Genomic DNA, 17,920 nt, shown 5'->3' on the forward strand with positions numbered 1-17,920 from the left:
TAGTGTGATCTAGGGAACGCTTCACTGAAACGACCTTTGAGGAAAAGCAAAGTTTTTAGGGGATTGATCCTTAGGATTCTGTAACCCAAGACCCAGCTCCATTTCGCGCACACTTTACGCACATGCGCGGCATTCAGAGCCCCTGCCTAGTGCTCGGGTGCCCTCTGGTGTCCCTTCCTCCCTGCGGAGCCTCGGCCGCCTCAGCAGAGGGATAGCAAGACCGGAAGTGCCGCGTCCTCCCCTCACCCTCCCCTTCCGGCTCACTTCCGCCTACCCCGCCCGGGCCGCCGGACCGGAAGCGTAGCGCTCTAACCCCAACCTCCTGGTCTAGCTTGAAACCGGGTGCCGCCAAGATGCCGGTAAGGGGGCGAAGTCGCGGTGTGGAGAGATGGCGAGAACTGGGGAGAGCGGCGAGAAGTCGTGCGTGAGCTGAGAGAAGCGGGCCGAGGAGGGCAGAGAGGAAGCGGGCCCTGAGAAGGGGAGAGGCGAGGAGAGGGGGCCTGTCGCTGTAGGATTGGGTCGGCCAGCGGGGACGGGGCCGCGGCAGAGTGGGCCAGAGACCCCGAGCGTGTAGAGGAGGCTGCCCCGGCCCCTTTCGCCCCTTTCGTTCCAGTGCCGACCCCTTCTCTCGTTCTTCCTGTGTCCCCGGACTCCGGCAGGATCCCCAAAGCTTCACTAGAGCCGAGAAACCAAGGGCTGTGCTTTTTTTTTTTTTTTTTTTTTTTCTTTTTTTCTCCCCCAATTCTCAAGTCTAGGGTCTGGTTTCTCTTTTTCTACCCCCCACAGGCCCACTTCCTCTTCAGCCCCCGGGGGCGGATCACTCCCGCTGCTTGTCACTGTCATACCCCACTTCCCGGACTCCCCCTCTGTCGCTCCGGCCGTGGTGGCCACACTTGGCTGCTGGGTGTAGGGCCGCCAGAGCAGACGCTGGGTCGGCGCCTGGTTACCAGATGTTTCTATTTTCGTGTGCCTCGGGGTAGGAGTAAAATTGATAGTAGGCTGGTTGTCCTTCATTGCTGACAGCCAGTCTTGTGGGGCAAATTTATCGCCATCATGGTCTCCATTTTGCGGGTGAGGAAAAGGAGGTTCAATAACGTGATTACTCACACAAAAAAATTACTGAGCATCTGCTGCTTGCCAAGCACTGTTAACAGCTGTAAATAAGGCCAACAAACCCCTACACTCGAGGTCACAGTCTAATGGGGAGACAGATAAACATGTAAATGTAAATAGAGAAGACGGTTTTAGTGACAAACGCGATGAAGGAAATCGATGGGTAACAAGACAGCTGGTGGAGGTGAGGGTGGAGGCTGCTTTAGATGAAGCATACCTGTGACAAAAAAGAGCCAGCCACAGTTACATTTTTAATGAATCTTGTAGCTACCATTTGATTCCTGATGTGTGCCAGGCAGGCCCTGAGCTACACACTGCACGTAAATTATCCCATTTAATCCTCACAGTAACCCATTGTTCCCATTTTGCAGAGGAGGAAATTGAGGCTCAGAGAAGTTAAGTAACTTACCCAAGGTTGTGTACTGATGGTAAAGCTAGATTTTAAGCTAGGACTTTAAAGTCCTGTGCTCGTTCCTGGACTTCCCTGTCCCCCATTGGGTTGAAAGTTCTTCAAGGACAGAGATCACACTGGTCTTTCTTACCATTTTATCACCATGCCTTGCACATAGAAGGTGTTTGGTTATCATTCGGTGAATGAGTGAATATATGAATGGGGCCCTTCTTGAGTTACCGAAAGACAGACATCTTGTAAAAAGCAGAACTCGGAATCAGCGTACAAATTGCGTTCATAAGTGTGGTTTCCCCTGCTCCTTTAACCCACACCTACCCGCTGAAGGCAGTAGATAACTCTTCATTTTATAAATTTGGAAATAGGCTAAGAGAAGAAAAGCGATGTCTTGGTCAAACACACAGCCAGGAAGTGGCAGAACTGAAAAGCCAGTGCTTGGGTTCTGGTTTAACAATAGCTTGGGGAAGGGGGGGCGTACCCCTGATTTTTTCGTGTTTGCCTATCTTTGTAGCATAAAGACTTCCACCGGTTACAAATGTGATGTCACTGAACATGAACTTGGAAGATGCCCAATAGCACACCATTACATAGTATTTATACTGCAAAGATAGAAAAGTTATAAATAACCTTAAGATCATAGACCATAGTAAAATAATTTTTAAAAATAGAAAGTAATGAATTTTGAGTACTTATTACCTTTGTTTTTACTATAACTTAGTTGCAAATTTATATAATTTAATTTTTAGTAACGGCTGTGTTTAACAACCAGCTTACTTCCAAATTTGTCAAAATTCCTCAAAATGTATAACATCCCGTTTTCATGAGCCAGTAAGAGCCAGCTCCAGACCATTGCTGCTGCCATCCCTTTTTCCCCCTCCCCTAGTTAGTCTTGGGTGGGTTATTCTTGTTTCCTCTGGAGAAATGTTGCTTGTCTGCCCCGCTGACATTTGCTCTCTTTCTGTTTCCGTATTCTTACCTGGCTTGCCACAACAGGCTTACCACTCTTCTCTCATGGACCCCGATACCAAACTCATTGGAAACATGGCACTGTTGCCTATCAGAAGTCAGTTCAAAGGACCCGCCCCTAGAGAGAGTAAGTCGAAACTTCTTTCCATTATTTTCAGATTTTAGTAGGAAACAACTAGCAATCCTCGGACGTTTTCAAGTCAGGCAAAGTCTTAGTTCGGTCCTCGGTCTCAGATTGCTCTTGTATTTTCTCTATGCTTGGTGGATATTGCATTCTAGGCCTTTCAAGATCAAGTGTATTATTGCTGCTGAGTTCTCCAGGATATTTTGTTGAGAGGGAAGAGGATGACAGTCATCCCACTGTCAGTTCTTACAAAGTGATTTAATGCTGATATTTCTGTAGAATGACATGTCCCCATCCTTCCTCTGTCTTAAGGCTGGGAGAAAAAAAAAAAACAAACAACGTTTTAACCCCTTCTCCCATTCAATCCTACTTCCTTTATTCATTCTTCAGTATCTTCATTTTCAGTAGTACTTCGATCTTAAATCTTACGTGCCCTCTATAACATTGCACATTCTTTCTCTTGTTTTTCTGAATTTCAGATCTTTGCTTTCTTTCTTGGTACTCACTTTCTCTTTTTTTGAACCATTTCTTACTGTTTAGAAAGCCCCATTCTTTTAGACTCTTCTGACACATTCTGAGATGTTCTGCCAACAGTGTGATTTGTATTGTATTAGACAGGGTTTCCCTGTACCCAGAAAGCATCTGCACTGATTTCCATTTTGGGTTTCTAACACCATAGTTTTCACTGTCAATTTTGTACTGACCTGGTCTCCATTCCTCTGCCAGACTATTTGACTTGACCTCTTCTTAATTTTGTTTTCAACACCAGTGGAAAACTCAGTAAACTCAATAAATTTGGTGAGTTGCCATAGTTTTTACGTGATTCTGAGATGAAGAAAAAGGAACAGATGGGAAAAAAATAAAAGACCAAAAAGAAGAAAAATAGCATAAAAGAAAAGAATTACAGTGCAAAGAAAGAATAAGAATCAATGTTGGCCCAGATTCCTTGACAAGCAGCCTTTTCAGATGGTTACAAAATACATGTAGCAGATTAGAAAATGTAATTGACCAGGGATGGAGTGTATCTAGTTACCACCTTTGCAACATTTCCTGGGCCCTTAAGGGAGAAGGGGGCCCCTAGAAACCAGATCTTTGTGACTTCTGTAGACAGGGATACTCTTCCTCAGGAGACAGGATTAGACCTGAACGAGAATTAGGAAGGAGTACAAGCCTGTGCTGTGAGCTAAATAATAGGTAGCATTAATCAAATAAATTTATTTATGGGGCACCTGGCTGGCTCAGATGGTTGAGCGACCAACTCTTGATTTCAGCTCAGGTCGTGATCCCAGGTCATGGGATTGAGCCCCATGTCACGCTCTTCACCAAGGGTAGAGCCTACTTAAATTTAAGATCCTCTTTCTCTACCTCTGCTCCTCCCCTCCGCTTGTGCATGGCCTCCCCCAACCCCTCTTTCAGAACCAAAAAAAATTTTTTTGACATTCAACAGATAGCTTTTGAGCACTTTTTTGTGCCAGACATGCTTCTAAATCTTGTAACCCATTCCCCACCCCCCACAGTTTTACATTTAGAAGAACTAACTGGTTTTATAAACAATATTGAATCTTTTGAGGAAGTTTCCTTTTCTCTAGATAAGAAAATAGATTGGGAGAACACAGAGTCTAGAGTTAGAATTATGTTGAAATTTTTTAGCAGGGGAACAAGCAGCATTAAAGTCAGCTGAATCACACAGGATTCAACCTTCAGGATTACCTTGCATTTCTACTGTGTGAGAGGGATAGCAGTCATGGACAAGAAATATAAATAACTGTCTCTGGGAAAAAAAAAATAACAACAGTCTGTGCATTTCTGCAACCAGCTGCCGGATATCAAGACCCTGGGATTTTGACCTTCTTAAAATAAGAAAAGGAAAATAAAAAACTGCCAAAGAAATTGTATAAAGAGATCTGTCTTTGTCACAACAGTGTTTCTGGCTTTTCTCAGTCTCTAACCACCTAAAACAGCTTGTACAAGTATATATGAAGTCATCGTTTTCATAGAAAGATATATACATGAGCCCAGTGTGTTCCTAAATGACAATTGAGATTTTTTCCCCTGAAACTGCAGTATGTAAATTCAAATGAAATTACATTGAATAGTTTTTAGTTTTAAATAGCATTTTATCAAAGTTAGTCTGTGTCTCAGTCTATTTTTATAAACCCATTGAGAAAAACGTCTGGAATGATGTTCACCAAATGTTAATAGTAGTTATTTCCAGGGAGTGAGATTTAGGGTGACAGTAAAATATTTTTCTGTGCTGATTAATTTGTTTCTAATGAGTATATTTTTTATAAAAACAATAAAACTATAAGAATAAACCATGGGGATGCCTGGGTGGCTCAGTCGGTTAAGCGTCCAGGTCTTGAGATCAAGCCCTAGGTCAGGCTCTGTGCTGACAGCAGAGGCTGCTTGAGATTCTCTCTCTCTCCCTCTCTCTCTCTGCCCCTCCCTCCCTCCCTCCCTCCCTCTCCCTCCCTCTCTCTCTGTTTTAAATAAACCTTTAAAAAATAGCAAGCTTTTTTAAAAAAATAATAAACCATGTACATACTGATTTTTCTAGAAATTGTTTCTAAAGACCTCATGTCTCAGCCTCATTTTATTCAACTCCATTTTTAAGTTTGTTTATTTGTTTTGAGAGAAAGGGAGAGAGAGAATATCCCAAGCAGGTTCCGTGCTGTCAGCACCAAGCCAGGTGCAAGGTTTAAACCCATGAAACATGAAATCATGACCTGAGTCAATGTCACATGCTTAACCGACAGAGCTACTCAGGCGCCCCTCGACACCAAGACTTTTGACCATTGAACTGGGGTTTTTTTCTAAGTGTTATTTTCGCATTTGGCTAATGTTCTCTGCCTTCTTCCCCTTGTGTCCTCCTTAGCAAAAGATACAGATATTGTGGATGAAGCCATCTATTACTTCAAGGCCAATGTTTTCTTCAAAAACTATGAGATTAAGGTAAAGTACAGAGCTTTTAATATTTAATTTGGTTTTCTGGTAGGGATAATAATCTACCTGGCAGTCAGGGTTCTGAGGAGTAAATAAAATTGAATGAGATTGTATGACTTTAAAAACCCAGAATAATGCCTAATATTAGACCCTATATCAACATTAGTTTCTCATTTTTCCTCCAAAGTCTGTACCATGTGTCAGCAAACTACAGCCTGAGGGCCAATCTGGCCCCCTGCCTCTTTTTACAAATAAAGTTTTATTAGAACACAGCCACGTACATTTTTTAAGATATTGTCTATGGCTGCATTCACTCCACAGCAGCTGGGTTGCGCAGTTGTGACAAAGCCTGGCCTGCAAAACCTAAAATATTTAATATCTGGTCCTTTACAGGGGCGCCTGGGTGGCGCAGTCGGTTAAGCGTCCGACTTCAGCCAGGTCACGATCTCGCGGTCCGTGAGTTCGAGCCCCGTGTCAGGCTCTGGGCTGATGGCTCGGAGCCTGGAGCCTGTTTCCGATTCTGTGTCTCCCTCTCTCTCTCTGCCCCTCCCCCATTCATGCTCTGTCTCTCTCTGTCCCAAAAATAAAAATAAAAAACGTTGAAAAAAAATTAAAAAAAAAAAAAATACAAAAAAAAAAAAATATATCTGGTCCTTTACAGAGGAAGTCTGCCAACCCATCATCTAGACATTTTTATTTATTATCAGCATTAGTAAAGCTCCTACTGTGTGCCAGTCCAAAACTAAAAAATCCTACATGATACGGTATTTTTATATACTTCTGTGTCCTGGACCTGAAATGGAGAAATAAAGAAACTTCACTGATCCTGGTCCTTCCCTTGACTACCCTTTTCTCCTTTCTGCTCTTAGTTCTTGTGAGGAACGGGGTCAAGAGGAAGGTAGAAGGAAGGTGGCAGAAAAGGAGAGGGGGAGATGGAAACAAAATAAAAAAGAACTTTTCTGAGTTCCTTCTATGAGCAAGTTACAGGAATGTCAACAACTTTTATTGATAACGTTCTAGAATATGGAACTTCAGCCTCTCCTTGCCAAACTTTGACCTTTTGGAATCAGGGTGTGAAAATCTTTGTTTGTAGACTCTTGGTCTAGAAATTGTAGTCTAACTGTCCTGTGATACTCTCAACGTATTCTGTATTTAATATATGGTCTAAGTGTTATGTTTGTAATAGGTGTAAATAAATGTAATTCTGCCACATTTCATTCTTCTGAGTCATATAATCTTAAAAAAAAGGACATGTGTTATTTGGTTTTTTTTAGACTGTAGATCTGTGCCAGATTTAACCTGAAGTATGTGCCACATTTGCTCAACATCCAATCCTCACATTTTCCTTTTAATTAGACCAAGAGGTGGGCTCATGAAGCTCTTTAAGAACAAGACACATGAAGGGGTGCCTGGGTGACTCAGTTGGTTAAGCGTCCAACTTCAGCTCAGGTCATGATCTCACAGTTCCGGAGTTCAAGTCCCCTGTCGGGCTCTCTGCTGACAGCCTGGAGCCTAGAGTCTGCTTCAGATTCTGTGTCTCCTTCTCTCCCTGCCCCTCCCCTGCTTGTGCTCTGTCTCTCTCACTTGCTCAAAAATAAACAAACATAAAAAAAAAAAAAAAAAAAAAAACAACAAGACACACATGAAATAGCTGTTCCTCCTTTAAAGTCATAAAGGCTTTTGTTCTCGGCAGAGACTCTGAAGTGAAAGAGCTTTAAAAATTAGCTGACCATATGGTGCACCTCAGGTTTTCCAGACAGCTCTAGTAACTCTCCTTCCTACACGGAGGGAGGTGCTGTTGGCACAGCTTCCCGGGGACTGAGAGGCAAGGGGAATGCAGGGATGAGGGCAGCCAAGGTGAACAAAAACAGCCACACAGCTCAGGATGGCAACAGGCGGCTCCCTCCCTAGGAGCGGACACACCAGTGGCCCGAGAAGACTGCATTTGGAGAATGGCAACTTTTGGTGCTATAGGAACTATACTTGCAGCTTTCAGTTGATGCTCAAAAGACAAAGCTTGAATTTTTATTGCACGTGATTGTTATGTTTTAATCAGGACTGTTTTTAACTTCTGTGTTCCCACCCCCACCCCCGCCCCACCCCTGCAGAATGAAGCTGATAGAACCTTGATATATATAACTCTCTATATTTCTGAGTGTCTGAAGAAACTCCAAAAGGTAATTAAACTTGGATGATTGTCTATCTAGAAAACACAGTACTAACACATGTTCACCTGCTTAGCCATCTGGACTTGTTGAGACTTTAAGGACAAGTAGTACTTTCTCTTAGAGCCCGGACCCAAGAGGAAAATCTGAATGTGGATTCTAAACCTATAATTTAGTTGACTAATGAGAAGATAAGGGTGTGGTGTTTTAAGGCATTGTGTGTATCTTCCCGAGACAGAAATCTTCCTTTTAAACTCTTGGCTCAGAGGTTGTTAACCTGGGGTCCAAGGATATAATTCAAGGGTTCATGAGCTTGAGAGGGAAAAAGATTACATCTTTCTTTTCACTAACTTGTAACTGAAATTTAGCATTTACTGTAATTATTAATGTAGGCAACAACCCACAGTAGCATAAGCTGTACCTGTGACTTTTTCTTCAGTAGAAATCACAACATTTTCCTATTACATTCAGAGTTGAAGATGTTTTGAAATTTTATTTTCACTCATTACTGCTTCATATTTTAGTTATTAGGCCCCTGCCTGGATCTTGTCATGCAGTGCATTAATAAAGAAGTGCCTGTAGGAGTATGTCATAAATTTGGCTTTTTAATATTGTAATTATAAATGATTTCTTTTGTAATTTTGTATGTTTTAGTCATTTAAAACATTATTCTGGGGAGGGGCCTAGAGGCTTCTCAGAATGCAGAAGGGCACCCAAAAACATTAGTAATCCCAGCCACATCTACTTAGACTAAAAAATTACAAATTGGATGTTATTATCCTTTTCTCTGTAAAATATGTGTGTGTATAATTTTTTTTCTTTTTCTTTTTTTTTTTTTTTTTTTAGTGCAATTCCAAAAGCCAAGGTGAGAAAGAAATGTATACCCTGGGAATCACTAATTTTCCCATTCCTGGAGAGCCTGGTTTTCCACTTAATGCAATTTATGCCAAACCTGCAAACAAACAGGAAGATGGTAAGAACAGGGTTTCTACCTCCCTCTCTATGGCACAAGATTTTCTCCATTTGATTATTTACCCCCTCCTTTCTTTGTCTTGATTGGTGTACAGGTTGAGAGTAGAATCATTAGCACAGATACTGTCTTACCAGTAACTCTCACAAAAGATTCTTGGCAACAAATATAACATGTAGAGAATCCTTTGAACCAGAATAGTTATAAAACCACTGGACTGTCATTTCTATTTCATATCTTGTCTGAATGTGTAGAAATGTATTACCAAGGTCACTGTCCAGCAACCAGCACACGTTGGGGATACATTCTCAGACAGGATTTTTCTTATTTTTCTCTTGGCTCCTTATTTTAGAGGTGATGAGGGCCTACTTACAGCAGCTGAGACAAGAGACTGGACTGAGACTTTGTGAGAAAGTTTTTGACCCTCAGAATGATAAACCTAGCAAGGTAAGACCCTCTTCTTTACCTACTTAGTTGATAAATAACCTTTTATCATGCAGCTACTATTAAATAAACTAAGGTCTTCCCTTGCAAGAATATTTTAGTCTGTGTATTGCAGTGCTGCTTAACTTTGAGTATGTGCCTAGTACATAGTAGGGGTTCAGTGAGTCACAGTGAATAATGAATTGCATACAATAAACATTTTTGGTTGTATGTTCTTATATTAGGGCATTGTAAACCCACAGGGCAGATTTTCTGTGTGAGATATCTTGAATGTATTACATTTTTTTGTCACCATAATTTTGACTGATTTGTGAGTCAAAAAAACCTTTTTTACATGTGTTTTCAAGAAGTTTATAACGTAAGAGATGTCAGGCCAAGATTACATTTTGTTATTACATAAATTAATATTCTGACCTTATCTTGAACTTGCATGGTGATTTGACACCCACTATCCATTCTGTTTTATCTCCTCTTGTTAGTGGTGGACTTGCTTTGTGAAGAGACAGTTCATGAACAAGAGTCTTTCAGGACCTGGACAGTAAAAGGAGCCTGGGCAGACACTTCCCACAGCCATGGGCAGCATTTTACAGCAAGATGTACACAGTTCTTTGCCTTTATTTGATAAAGTTTTATACGGAAGAGAGAAGAGAGCATGTCTTCACTTGAAGAGCTCTTTATCAAGAATTAGGGTGGTGGGGAGAAGAATGGGTTGTCGAAGGGTGATTTGAAATTTTCTGTGTTATTAAGCTGGTGCTTAATAAGAATAGGTAATAATAAAGAAATTTCTAACATTCCATGTCAAAACACTTTATTGCTTATCCTTGACATTCACTTAAAATTTTTTTGAGCTAATATTCACTCTTTTAAAGTGTACAATTCATGGCATGCCTGAGTGGCTCAGTCGGTTAAACGTCCAACTTCCACGGGTTCAAGCCCCGCGTCAAGCTCTGTGCTGACAGCTCTCTCTCTGCCCCTCCCCTGCTCATGCTCTCTTTCTCTCTCAAAAATAAATAAACATTAAAAAATAATAATTAAAAAATAATAATAAAGTGTACAATTCAGTGGTGGTCACCCCCCCAACCATTCTTTTCCTCTCCCCACCCCATCATTCCCTGGCAAGCAGTGATGTACTTTCTGTCTATGGATTTGCCTTTTCTGGATATTTCACAACAAGGGATCATACAGCATGTGGCCTCTTGTGTCCTGGCTTCTTAGAATTGACATTTTCAAGGTTCATCCATGTTACAGTAACAGTACTCCATTCCTTTTTTCTTTTTCTTTATTGTGGTAAAACGTATAACGTTACCATGTCAACCATTTTCTTTAAGTTTAGTTCTTTATTTTGAAAGAGAGCAAGTACAAGCAGGGGAGGAGAGGGAGAGAAGAGAGAATCCCAAGCAGGTGCCATGCTCCCAGCGCAGAGGCTGGCATGGGGCTCAATCCCATGAATCGTGAGATCATGACCTGAGCTGAAATCAAGAGTTAGACACTTAACTGACTGAGCCACCCAGGCACCCCATTTCAACCATTTTTAAGTGTGTAGCTCACTGGTATTGATTACGTTCACAATACTTGCAACCATCACCACTGTTTATTTCCAAAACTTGCTCGGTACTCCAAACAGCAACACTTAAAACCACCAGTGACTGTAATATCCAGCTCCTGATAATCTCTAATCTACTCTCAATCTCTGAATTTGCCTATCCTGGCATCTCATATAAGAGGGATCAAACAATATTTGTCCTTTTGTATCTGGCTTCTTTTACTTAGCATAATGTCTTCAAGATTCATCTATATTTTAACCTATATCAATACTTCATTCCTTTTTATGGCTGAATAATACTCCACTGTATGTCCATCGTGTGTGTGTGTGTGTGTGTGTGTGTGCGCGCGCGTGCGCGTGTGTAGATCCCATTTTGTTTTTCCGTGCATCAGTTTATGGACATCTGGGTTGTTTCCACTTATGGGCTGTTAGGAACAATGTTGCCAGGGACATTCCTGTACAAATTTTTGTGTGGATATATGTTTCCATTTCTCTTGGTTATATACCTACCAGTGGGATTACTGAATCACACTATGTTTAGCTTTCTGAAGAACTGGGAGACTTTTTCCACAGTGGCTGCACCAGTTTACATTTCCAATAGCAAGGAGTAAGAGTTCTAATTTCTCTATGTCCTCTCCAACACTTGTGCCTTATTTATAACTATCCGGGTAGGCATGAAGCAGTATCTCATAAAACTGCACTGTTTTATCTCATTGTGGTTTCGGTATGTATTTCTCTAATAACTAATGATGTTGAGCATCTTTTCATGTAGATATTGGCCATTTGTATATCTTCTTTGGAGAAATGCTTATTCAAATTCTTTGCCCAGTTTTTACTTTTTTTTTTTTTTTTATCTTTTAGTTGTTGAGTTGCAGGAGTTCTTTATATTCTGAATTCTAGACCCTTATCAGATATATAATTTGTGGAAACTTGCTCCTATGTCTATAGTCTTTTTTTTTTTTTTTCCTTTGGTGGCTTGTGCTTTTGGTGTCATATCTAAAAAACTATTGTAGGGGCGCCTGGGTGGCTCAGTTGGTTAAGCGTCCGGCTCAGGTCATGATCTTGTGGTTTGTGGGTTCAAGCCCCCAGTCGGGCTCTGTGCTGACAGCTCAGAGCCTGGAGCCTGCTTTAGATTCTCTCTCTCTCTCTCTCTCTCTCTCTCTCTCTCCCCCCCTCTCCCTCCCCCTCTCTCCTCCTTCCCCTCCCTAGATCGTGCTCTCTCTGTCTCTCTCTCTCTCAAAAATAAACATAAAAAAATGTTTTTTATTAAAAAATTATTGTATATTCCAAAACATCATTTTACACCTAAGTAATGATTTCCTAAGTGTTTTATACTTTTAGCTCTTACATTTGGGTTTCTCATCCTTTTTGAGTTTCCTTTTATATATGATGTAAGGTAGAGGCCCAGCTTTATTCTTTGGGACATGGCTATTTGTTACAGTACATTTGTGGAAAAGGCTATCCTTTTCCTTTTGAATTGGCTCTCTTGTCAAAAATGACCATAAATGTATGGGTTTATTTCTGGATTCTATTGTCTATCCTCATGTGACATTCACTTTTCTATTTGGCCAATTTTTTAGCATTTAAGAGGTTTTCATTATTTGGCTGATAAAAGTAGCCATCATGAGTTATTACAAATACTTATGGGACCATGTATTTCCTGGTATGTTAAAGTTATAAGTTAGATGATTCAGAAAAGGCCTTGAGTCCTTTGGACATAAAGTTATTGCACTGCCAGCTCTACCGAGCCCATATGTGTTTGGCTTTTATTTTAAGAGGCAGTTGTTTCTGTATCTACGTTGGGATTGTATTTGGCCACGAGCCCAGAAAACCCAATTTACAGTGCCTTGGGTGGTGGTGGGGGTCTTGTTTTTTCTTTTGAATCTAGAAGTAGTCCCTGAATGGGGCAGCCATTTAAAGAGGTCATTGGAGATCCAGGCTCCTCCAGTTTTCTTGCTCTACGTTTCTTTACGTGCCACATGTAGAGCACCTCTAGGTGCTCCTGCATCTCTGGGCTTAAGAAGAAGTGGGGACAGCATGAGAGCATACCAGCTGTGCCACCTTGAATATCCTTCCCAGAAATCCTGCCTGGAGACTTGTATTATATCTCCTTCACGCGTAGCTACAAGGGAGTCTGGAAAGAGGAAAATTTTAGTTGAGCGTGTTGCTACCCTGGTTATTTGTGTTGTGCTATTAAGGACAGAGGGAAAGCTACATAGAAGCAGAACTAAGTTTAAAATTGTATTAAAACTGGAGCTTTATGGTGTTACTTGATCAACTAGAGAAGAGTTGACCCCAAACATGAGTTTAAACTGCTTGGGTCCACTTGTATGCAGATTTTTTTACAAGAATGTACTGTAAATGTTACTTTCCTTATGGTTTTCTTTAGCTTTATATAAGAATACAGTATAAAATATTTATGCAGAATACATGTCAATTGACTGTTTATGGTATCGATGAGGCTTCCAGTCAACAGTAGGCTATTAATAGTTAAGTTTTTCAGGAGTCAAAAGTTAATATACAGATTTTCAACTTGGGCGGGGGAAGGTCAGTGCCCCTAACTCCCACATTGTTATGGGTTATATATAATTGTAATGTATGAGTTACAAAAGCCAAAAGAGGGTTTCTAAAATCAAATTCTGGGTGTTTGGGTTGGAATTTCTATAAGGAACTCAGAGACATGTCAGAAAGAGAGAGGGAGGGAGGTAAGGGGAAGAAAGAAAGAGAAAAAAAAATGCCACAGTGATCCATATCAAGATTAAAGGGTTGTTTATAACAGATGAGGGTTTTTTGATTTGTTTTTTAAATTATGGAACCTTTGTACTAGCAACAAATCACTATGGTGCCTGTTCTGTAAGTGTCAGCAGGGGGATCAGAGACAATAAGAACTAAAACTTGGCTTCTAAAACCTTTCCATTGGTGCTATATTATAGGAGTTTGGTTTTGTTTTTTTTAATGTATCTAAGAGAACAGTTTCCAAAGAATCCAAAATAAATTATACATGAAGTGTAGCACAGTAGATTTTAAGATACAGCTTTCATCAAAATGTAATGCCAACATTAAAAGAATATTGTTACAAGGTGTACATGCTCTTTAGGGAAGGTAATTTTGTAATAATTATATTTTCTTTTGTTTTCTTTTTAAAATTGTATCAGAGTTTTAAATGTTCATTCTTCTTGATCCAGCAACTCAACTTCAAGCATTGTTGAATGCCGAAACACACACACACACCTGGAAATAATTCAGTTGTCTTATAATAGAGAATTGGATAACATATGGTACCTGCAGAAAATGAAATATGCAGTCATTAAAAATAACAAAGGACTCAGTCTATCCCATCATGGGACTATACCTCAGTATAAAAAACCAAAACAAAAAAAGGACAGTATTGTAATGTGATTCCATCCTCATTGATTTATTCATACACACTCCAGGAAAAACTATGGGAGTACACACACCAAACTGTTAACAATGATTACCGCGGAGTAGAAACAAAATTACAAAGATGTGTCCCTTCTAAGTGATGCATACTACAATTCAGTCATATATACGGTACCTTAAGGGAGAAAACGCCTTTTTAAAAAAAGATATGTAGGGGCACCTGGCTGGCTCAGTCAGTAAAGCATGCGACTTTGACCTCGGGGTTATAGGTTCAAGCCCCAAGTTGGGCATAGAAATTGCTTAAAAATAAAATCTTTTTTTAAGTAATAAAAAAATATTGGTAGAGGACCAAATACTAGAAAAAATTAACATTAGCCAAAAACGAGGAAAGGACAACAATCACCTTGTTTTTTTCTTAAGCATCCTGTTTACACTTACCATTTTTAATATGCCACTAATTACCATCATATGTGTAGGAAGATTGCAGTACATGGAAATAAACAAGATTTATGAGAATTATTTTGCATTTTCCTTTTCTCCAAAATTATGAGTACTGAAAACCTTAACGAGTTCAGAGCCTTGTCCAAAAGGGACGTGATACGACTATACCAAAAGCCATTTGGTTTGTTTCTCCCTTCATTTTGTTTATAGAAATTTGGAAGAACATTCCATTAGGAAAGTATAATGTTAGGACTACATCTGTTCTGTGTTGACGTTGAGATAAATCATCAGTCATGGTTTTCTTCTTTGCTTTTACACCACAGCTCCAATTTACAGGTGATTTGGCAATATGCTAAACACTTCACATTTTAAAATTCTCTTTAACCCTTGCAAGAACTGTTGTGGCAGATACAAGTATTTTCCCCTTTTCCAGGTGAAGAAGCTGAAATGTACAGAAATTAAGTAACTTGACCAAACACACACCTGGAAGTTGGCAGAAATGGTGATTAAACCTGAGTCTTGGGGCACTTTGGGTGGCTCAGTAGGTTGGGTGTCCGACTTCAGCTCAGGTCATGATCTCGCGGTTCGTGAGTTTGAGCCCTGCATTGGGCTCTCTGCTGTCAGCACAGAGCCTGCCTTGGATCATCTGTTCCCCTCTCTTTCTCTGCCCCTCCCTTACTTGTACGCTCTCTCGCACTCTCTCTCAAAAATAAACATTAAAAAAAAAACAAAACCTGAGTCTTTTTGAATCCAAGCCTGTCCCTCCTGGCCATTATAAGAAGTTTGCTGCATTTGGGCAACAAGATTGGGAGATTGCTGTATTCATTCTGCTGTGCCAGCTACTGAAAGGATGTACAGGAAATGTAAATATGAACTCTCCTCCCCAAGATTTAACTATGTCATGAGAAACGTGTGCAACAAGATAGAACCAAGAAACCCTGAGAGATTGGCATTACTGCCCAGTGCTATAGGAGCTCAGAGACTGTTATAGCTAAGATCAGTTTAGTGTAGATGGCATTTAACTGACTTTAGAACAAGTGAGCCAGAGTGAGCAGGCTTGATGAGAAAAGGGTATTGAGCCAGCTATGTGGTATGACCGAGCCTGCCGTGAAGGAAATCTTAGGGCAAAGAACATGATAGGGAAGAAGGTGCCATAGCAGGAGGTGTGTCGCACATTTTTTGAGAACCAGGGTCAAGCTTAGAACTTTCAACTTTATTCTATTAGCAAGACAGCAGGACAGATTTTCCACACCAGGGCACCATTTTGCTTTTATCTATCACTGTGAGAACTATTTGCCTGAGCAACTATCATTTTTCCTGCTCTTTTTTTCTTTCCAAGCCATTCCATAGTTTCTGCACTTAACTCTCAAGTGCTGTTTTAAACAGTTTTATTGAAACACAATTTAAATTTTATATAATTCACCCATTTAGAGTATACAATTCAATGTTTTTTAGCATATTATTGATTTTTACATGTAACATAAAATCTTCCTTTTTAGCCATTTTAAGTATGTAATTTGGTGGCATTAATTATACTAATAATGTGCAACCATCACCACTATCTATTTCCAAAACTTTCTTATCACCCCAAACAGAAACTCTGTACCCATTAAAGAACTCCCCATGCCCCTTCATCTTAACCCCTGGTAACCTCCAATCTGCTTTTCTGTCTCTGGATTTGCTTATCCTAGATATTTCATATAAGGTGAATCATACAATACTTGTCCCTTTGTCACTAGCTTCTTAGCTTGATGTTTTAGGGGTTCATCTATATTGTAATACTTATCAGAACCCAGTCCTTTTTTATGGCTGAATAATAATCCATTGAATAGATGGACCACATTTTTTTTTAATCCATTCATCTGTTGGTGGGTTGTCTCTACCTTTTCACCATTATGAATAATGGTGTAATAAACATTGGTGTATATGTTCAAGTTCTTGTTTCTCAGGGTGTTTTAAAAAACAAATCACTCATTTGCCATTTCATCACAGGTCCTCTTAAGATTTCTCTCTAGGGGCGCCTGGGTGGCTCAGTCCGTTAAGCATCCAACTCTTTCAGCTCAGTTCATGATCCTACGGTTCATGGGATTGAGGCCCATATAGGGTTCTGTGCTGACAACAGGGAGACTGCTTGGGATTCTCTCTCTCCCTGTCTCTCTGCCCCTCCCCTTCTCGTGCTCGTCTCTCTCAAAATAAATAAACTTAAAAAAAAAAAAGACTTTTACACATAGACTAATGGCCAACTAATCTTTGACAAAGCAGGAAAGAGTATCCAATGGAAAAAAAAAAGTCTCTTTTGCAAATGGTGCTAGGAGAACTGGACAGCAACATGCAGAAGAATGAAACTGGACTGGACCACTTTCTTACCCCAAACACAAAAATAAACTCAAAATGGATGAACCTAAATGTGAGATAGGAAACTATCAAAACCCTGCAGGAGAAAACAGGCAACAACCTCTTTGACCTCGGCCACAGCAACATCTTCTTGACACGTCTCCAAAGACAAGGGAAATAAAAGCAAAAATGAACTATTAGGACCTCATCAAGATAAAAAGCTTCTACACTGCAAAGGAAACAATCAACAAAACTAAAAGGCAACCAACAGAATGGGAAAAGACATTTGAAAATGACATATCGGATAAAAGGTTAGCATCCAAAATCTATAAAGAACTTGCCAAACTCAACACCCGAAAAACAAAAAATCCAGTGAAGAAATGGGCAGAAGACATGAATAGACAATTTTCCAAAGAAGACATCCAGATGGCTAACAGACACTTGAAAAGATGCTCAACATCACTCATCATCAGGGAAATACCAATCAAAACCACAATGAGATACCACCTCACACCGGTCAGAGTGGCTGAAATTAACAACTCAGGAAACAACAGATGCTGGCGAGGATGTGAGAAATGGGAACTCTCTTGTACTGTTGGTGGGAATGCAAACTGGTGCAGCTTCTCTGGAAAACAGTGTGGAGATTCTTCAAAAAATTAAAAATAGAACTACCCTACAACCCAGCAATTGCACTACTAGGAATTTATCCAAAGGATAGAGGAGTGCTGATTCATAGGGGCACATGAACCCCAATGTTTATAGCAGCACTTTCAACAATAGCCAAATTATGGGAAGAGCCTAAATGTACACCAACTGATGAATGGATAAAGAAGATGCGGTTTATATATACAATGGAATACCACTTGGCAGTGAGAAAGAATGAAATCCTGCCATTTGCAGCAATGTGGATGGAACTGGAGGGTATTATGCTAAGTGAAATAAGTCAGTCAGAGAAAGACAGATATCATATGTTTCCACTCATATGTGGATCTTGAGAAACTTAACAGAAGGCCATGGGGGAAGGGAAGGGGGAAAAAACAGTTACAAACAGAGAGGGAGAGAGACAAACCATAAGAGACTCTTAAAT

At 40.3% G+C, this 17,920-nt stretch overlaps 1 protein-coding gene across 1 annotated transcript; it reads left to right on the top strand.

Moving 5' to 3' along the window:
- Positions 1–253: 253 nt before the first annotated feature.
- ARPC3 (actin related protein 2/3 complex subunit 3) lies at positions 254–9,925 on the top strand. Its single transcript, XM_049619351.1, has 7 exons — positions 254–359; positions 2,516–2,615; positions 5,488–5,564; positions 7,664–7,732; positions 8,567–8,693; positions 9,043–9,137; positions 9,614–9,925. Exons 1-7 carry the CDS (start codon positions 354–356, stop codon positions 9,674–9,676), a joined length of 537 nt encoding a protein of 178 aa, XP_049475308.1. The 5' UTR covers positions 254–353; the 3' UTR covers positions 9,677–9,925.
- Positions 9,926–17,920: the final 7,995 nt, after the last annotated feature.

Source organism: Panthera uncia (assembly GCF_023721935.1).
Source record: "Panthera uncia isolate 11264 chromosome D3 unlocalized genomic scaffold, Puncia_PCG_1.0 HiC_scaffold_8, whole genome shotgun sequence".
Taxonomy (NCBI): domain Eukaryota; kingdom Metazoa; phylum Chordata; class Mammalia; order Carnivora; family Felidae; genus Panthera; species Panthera uncia.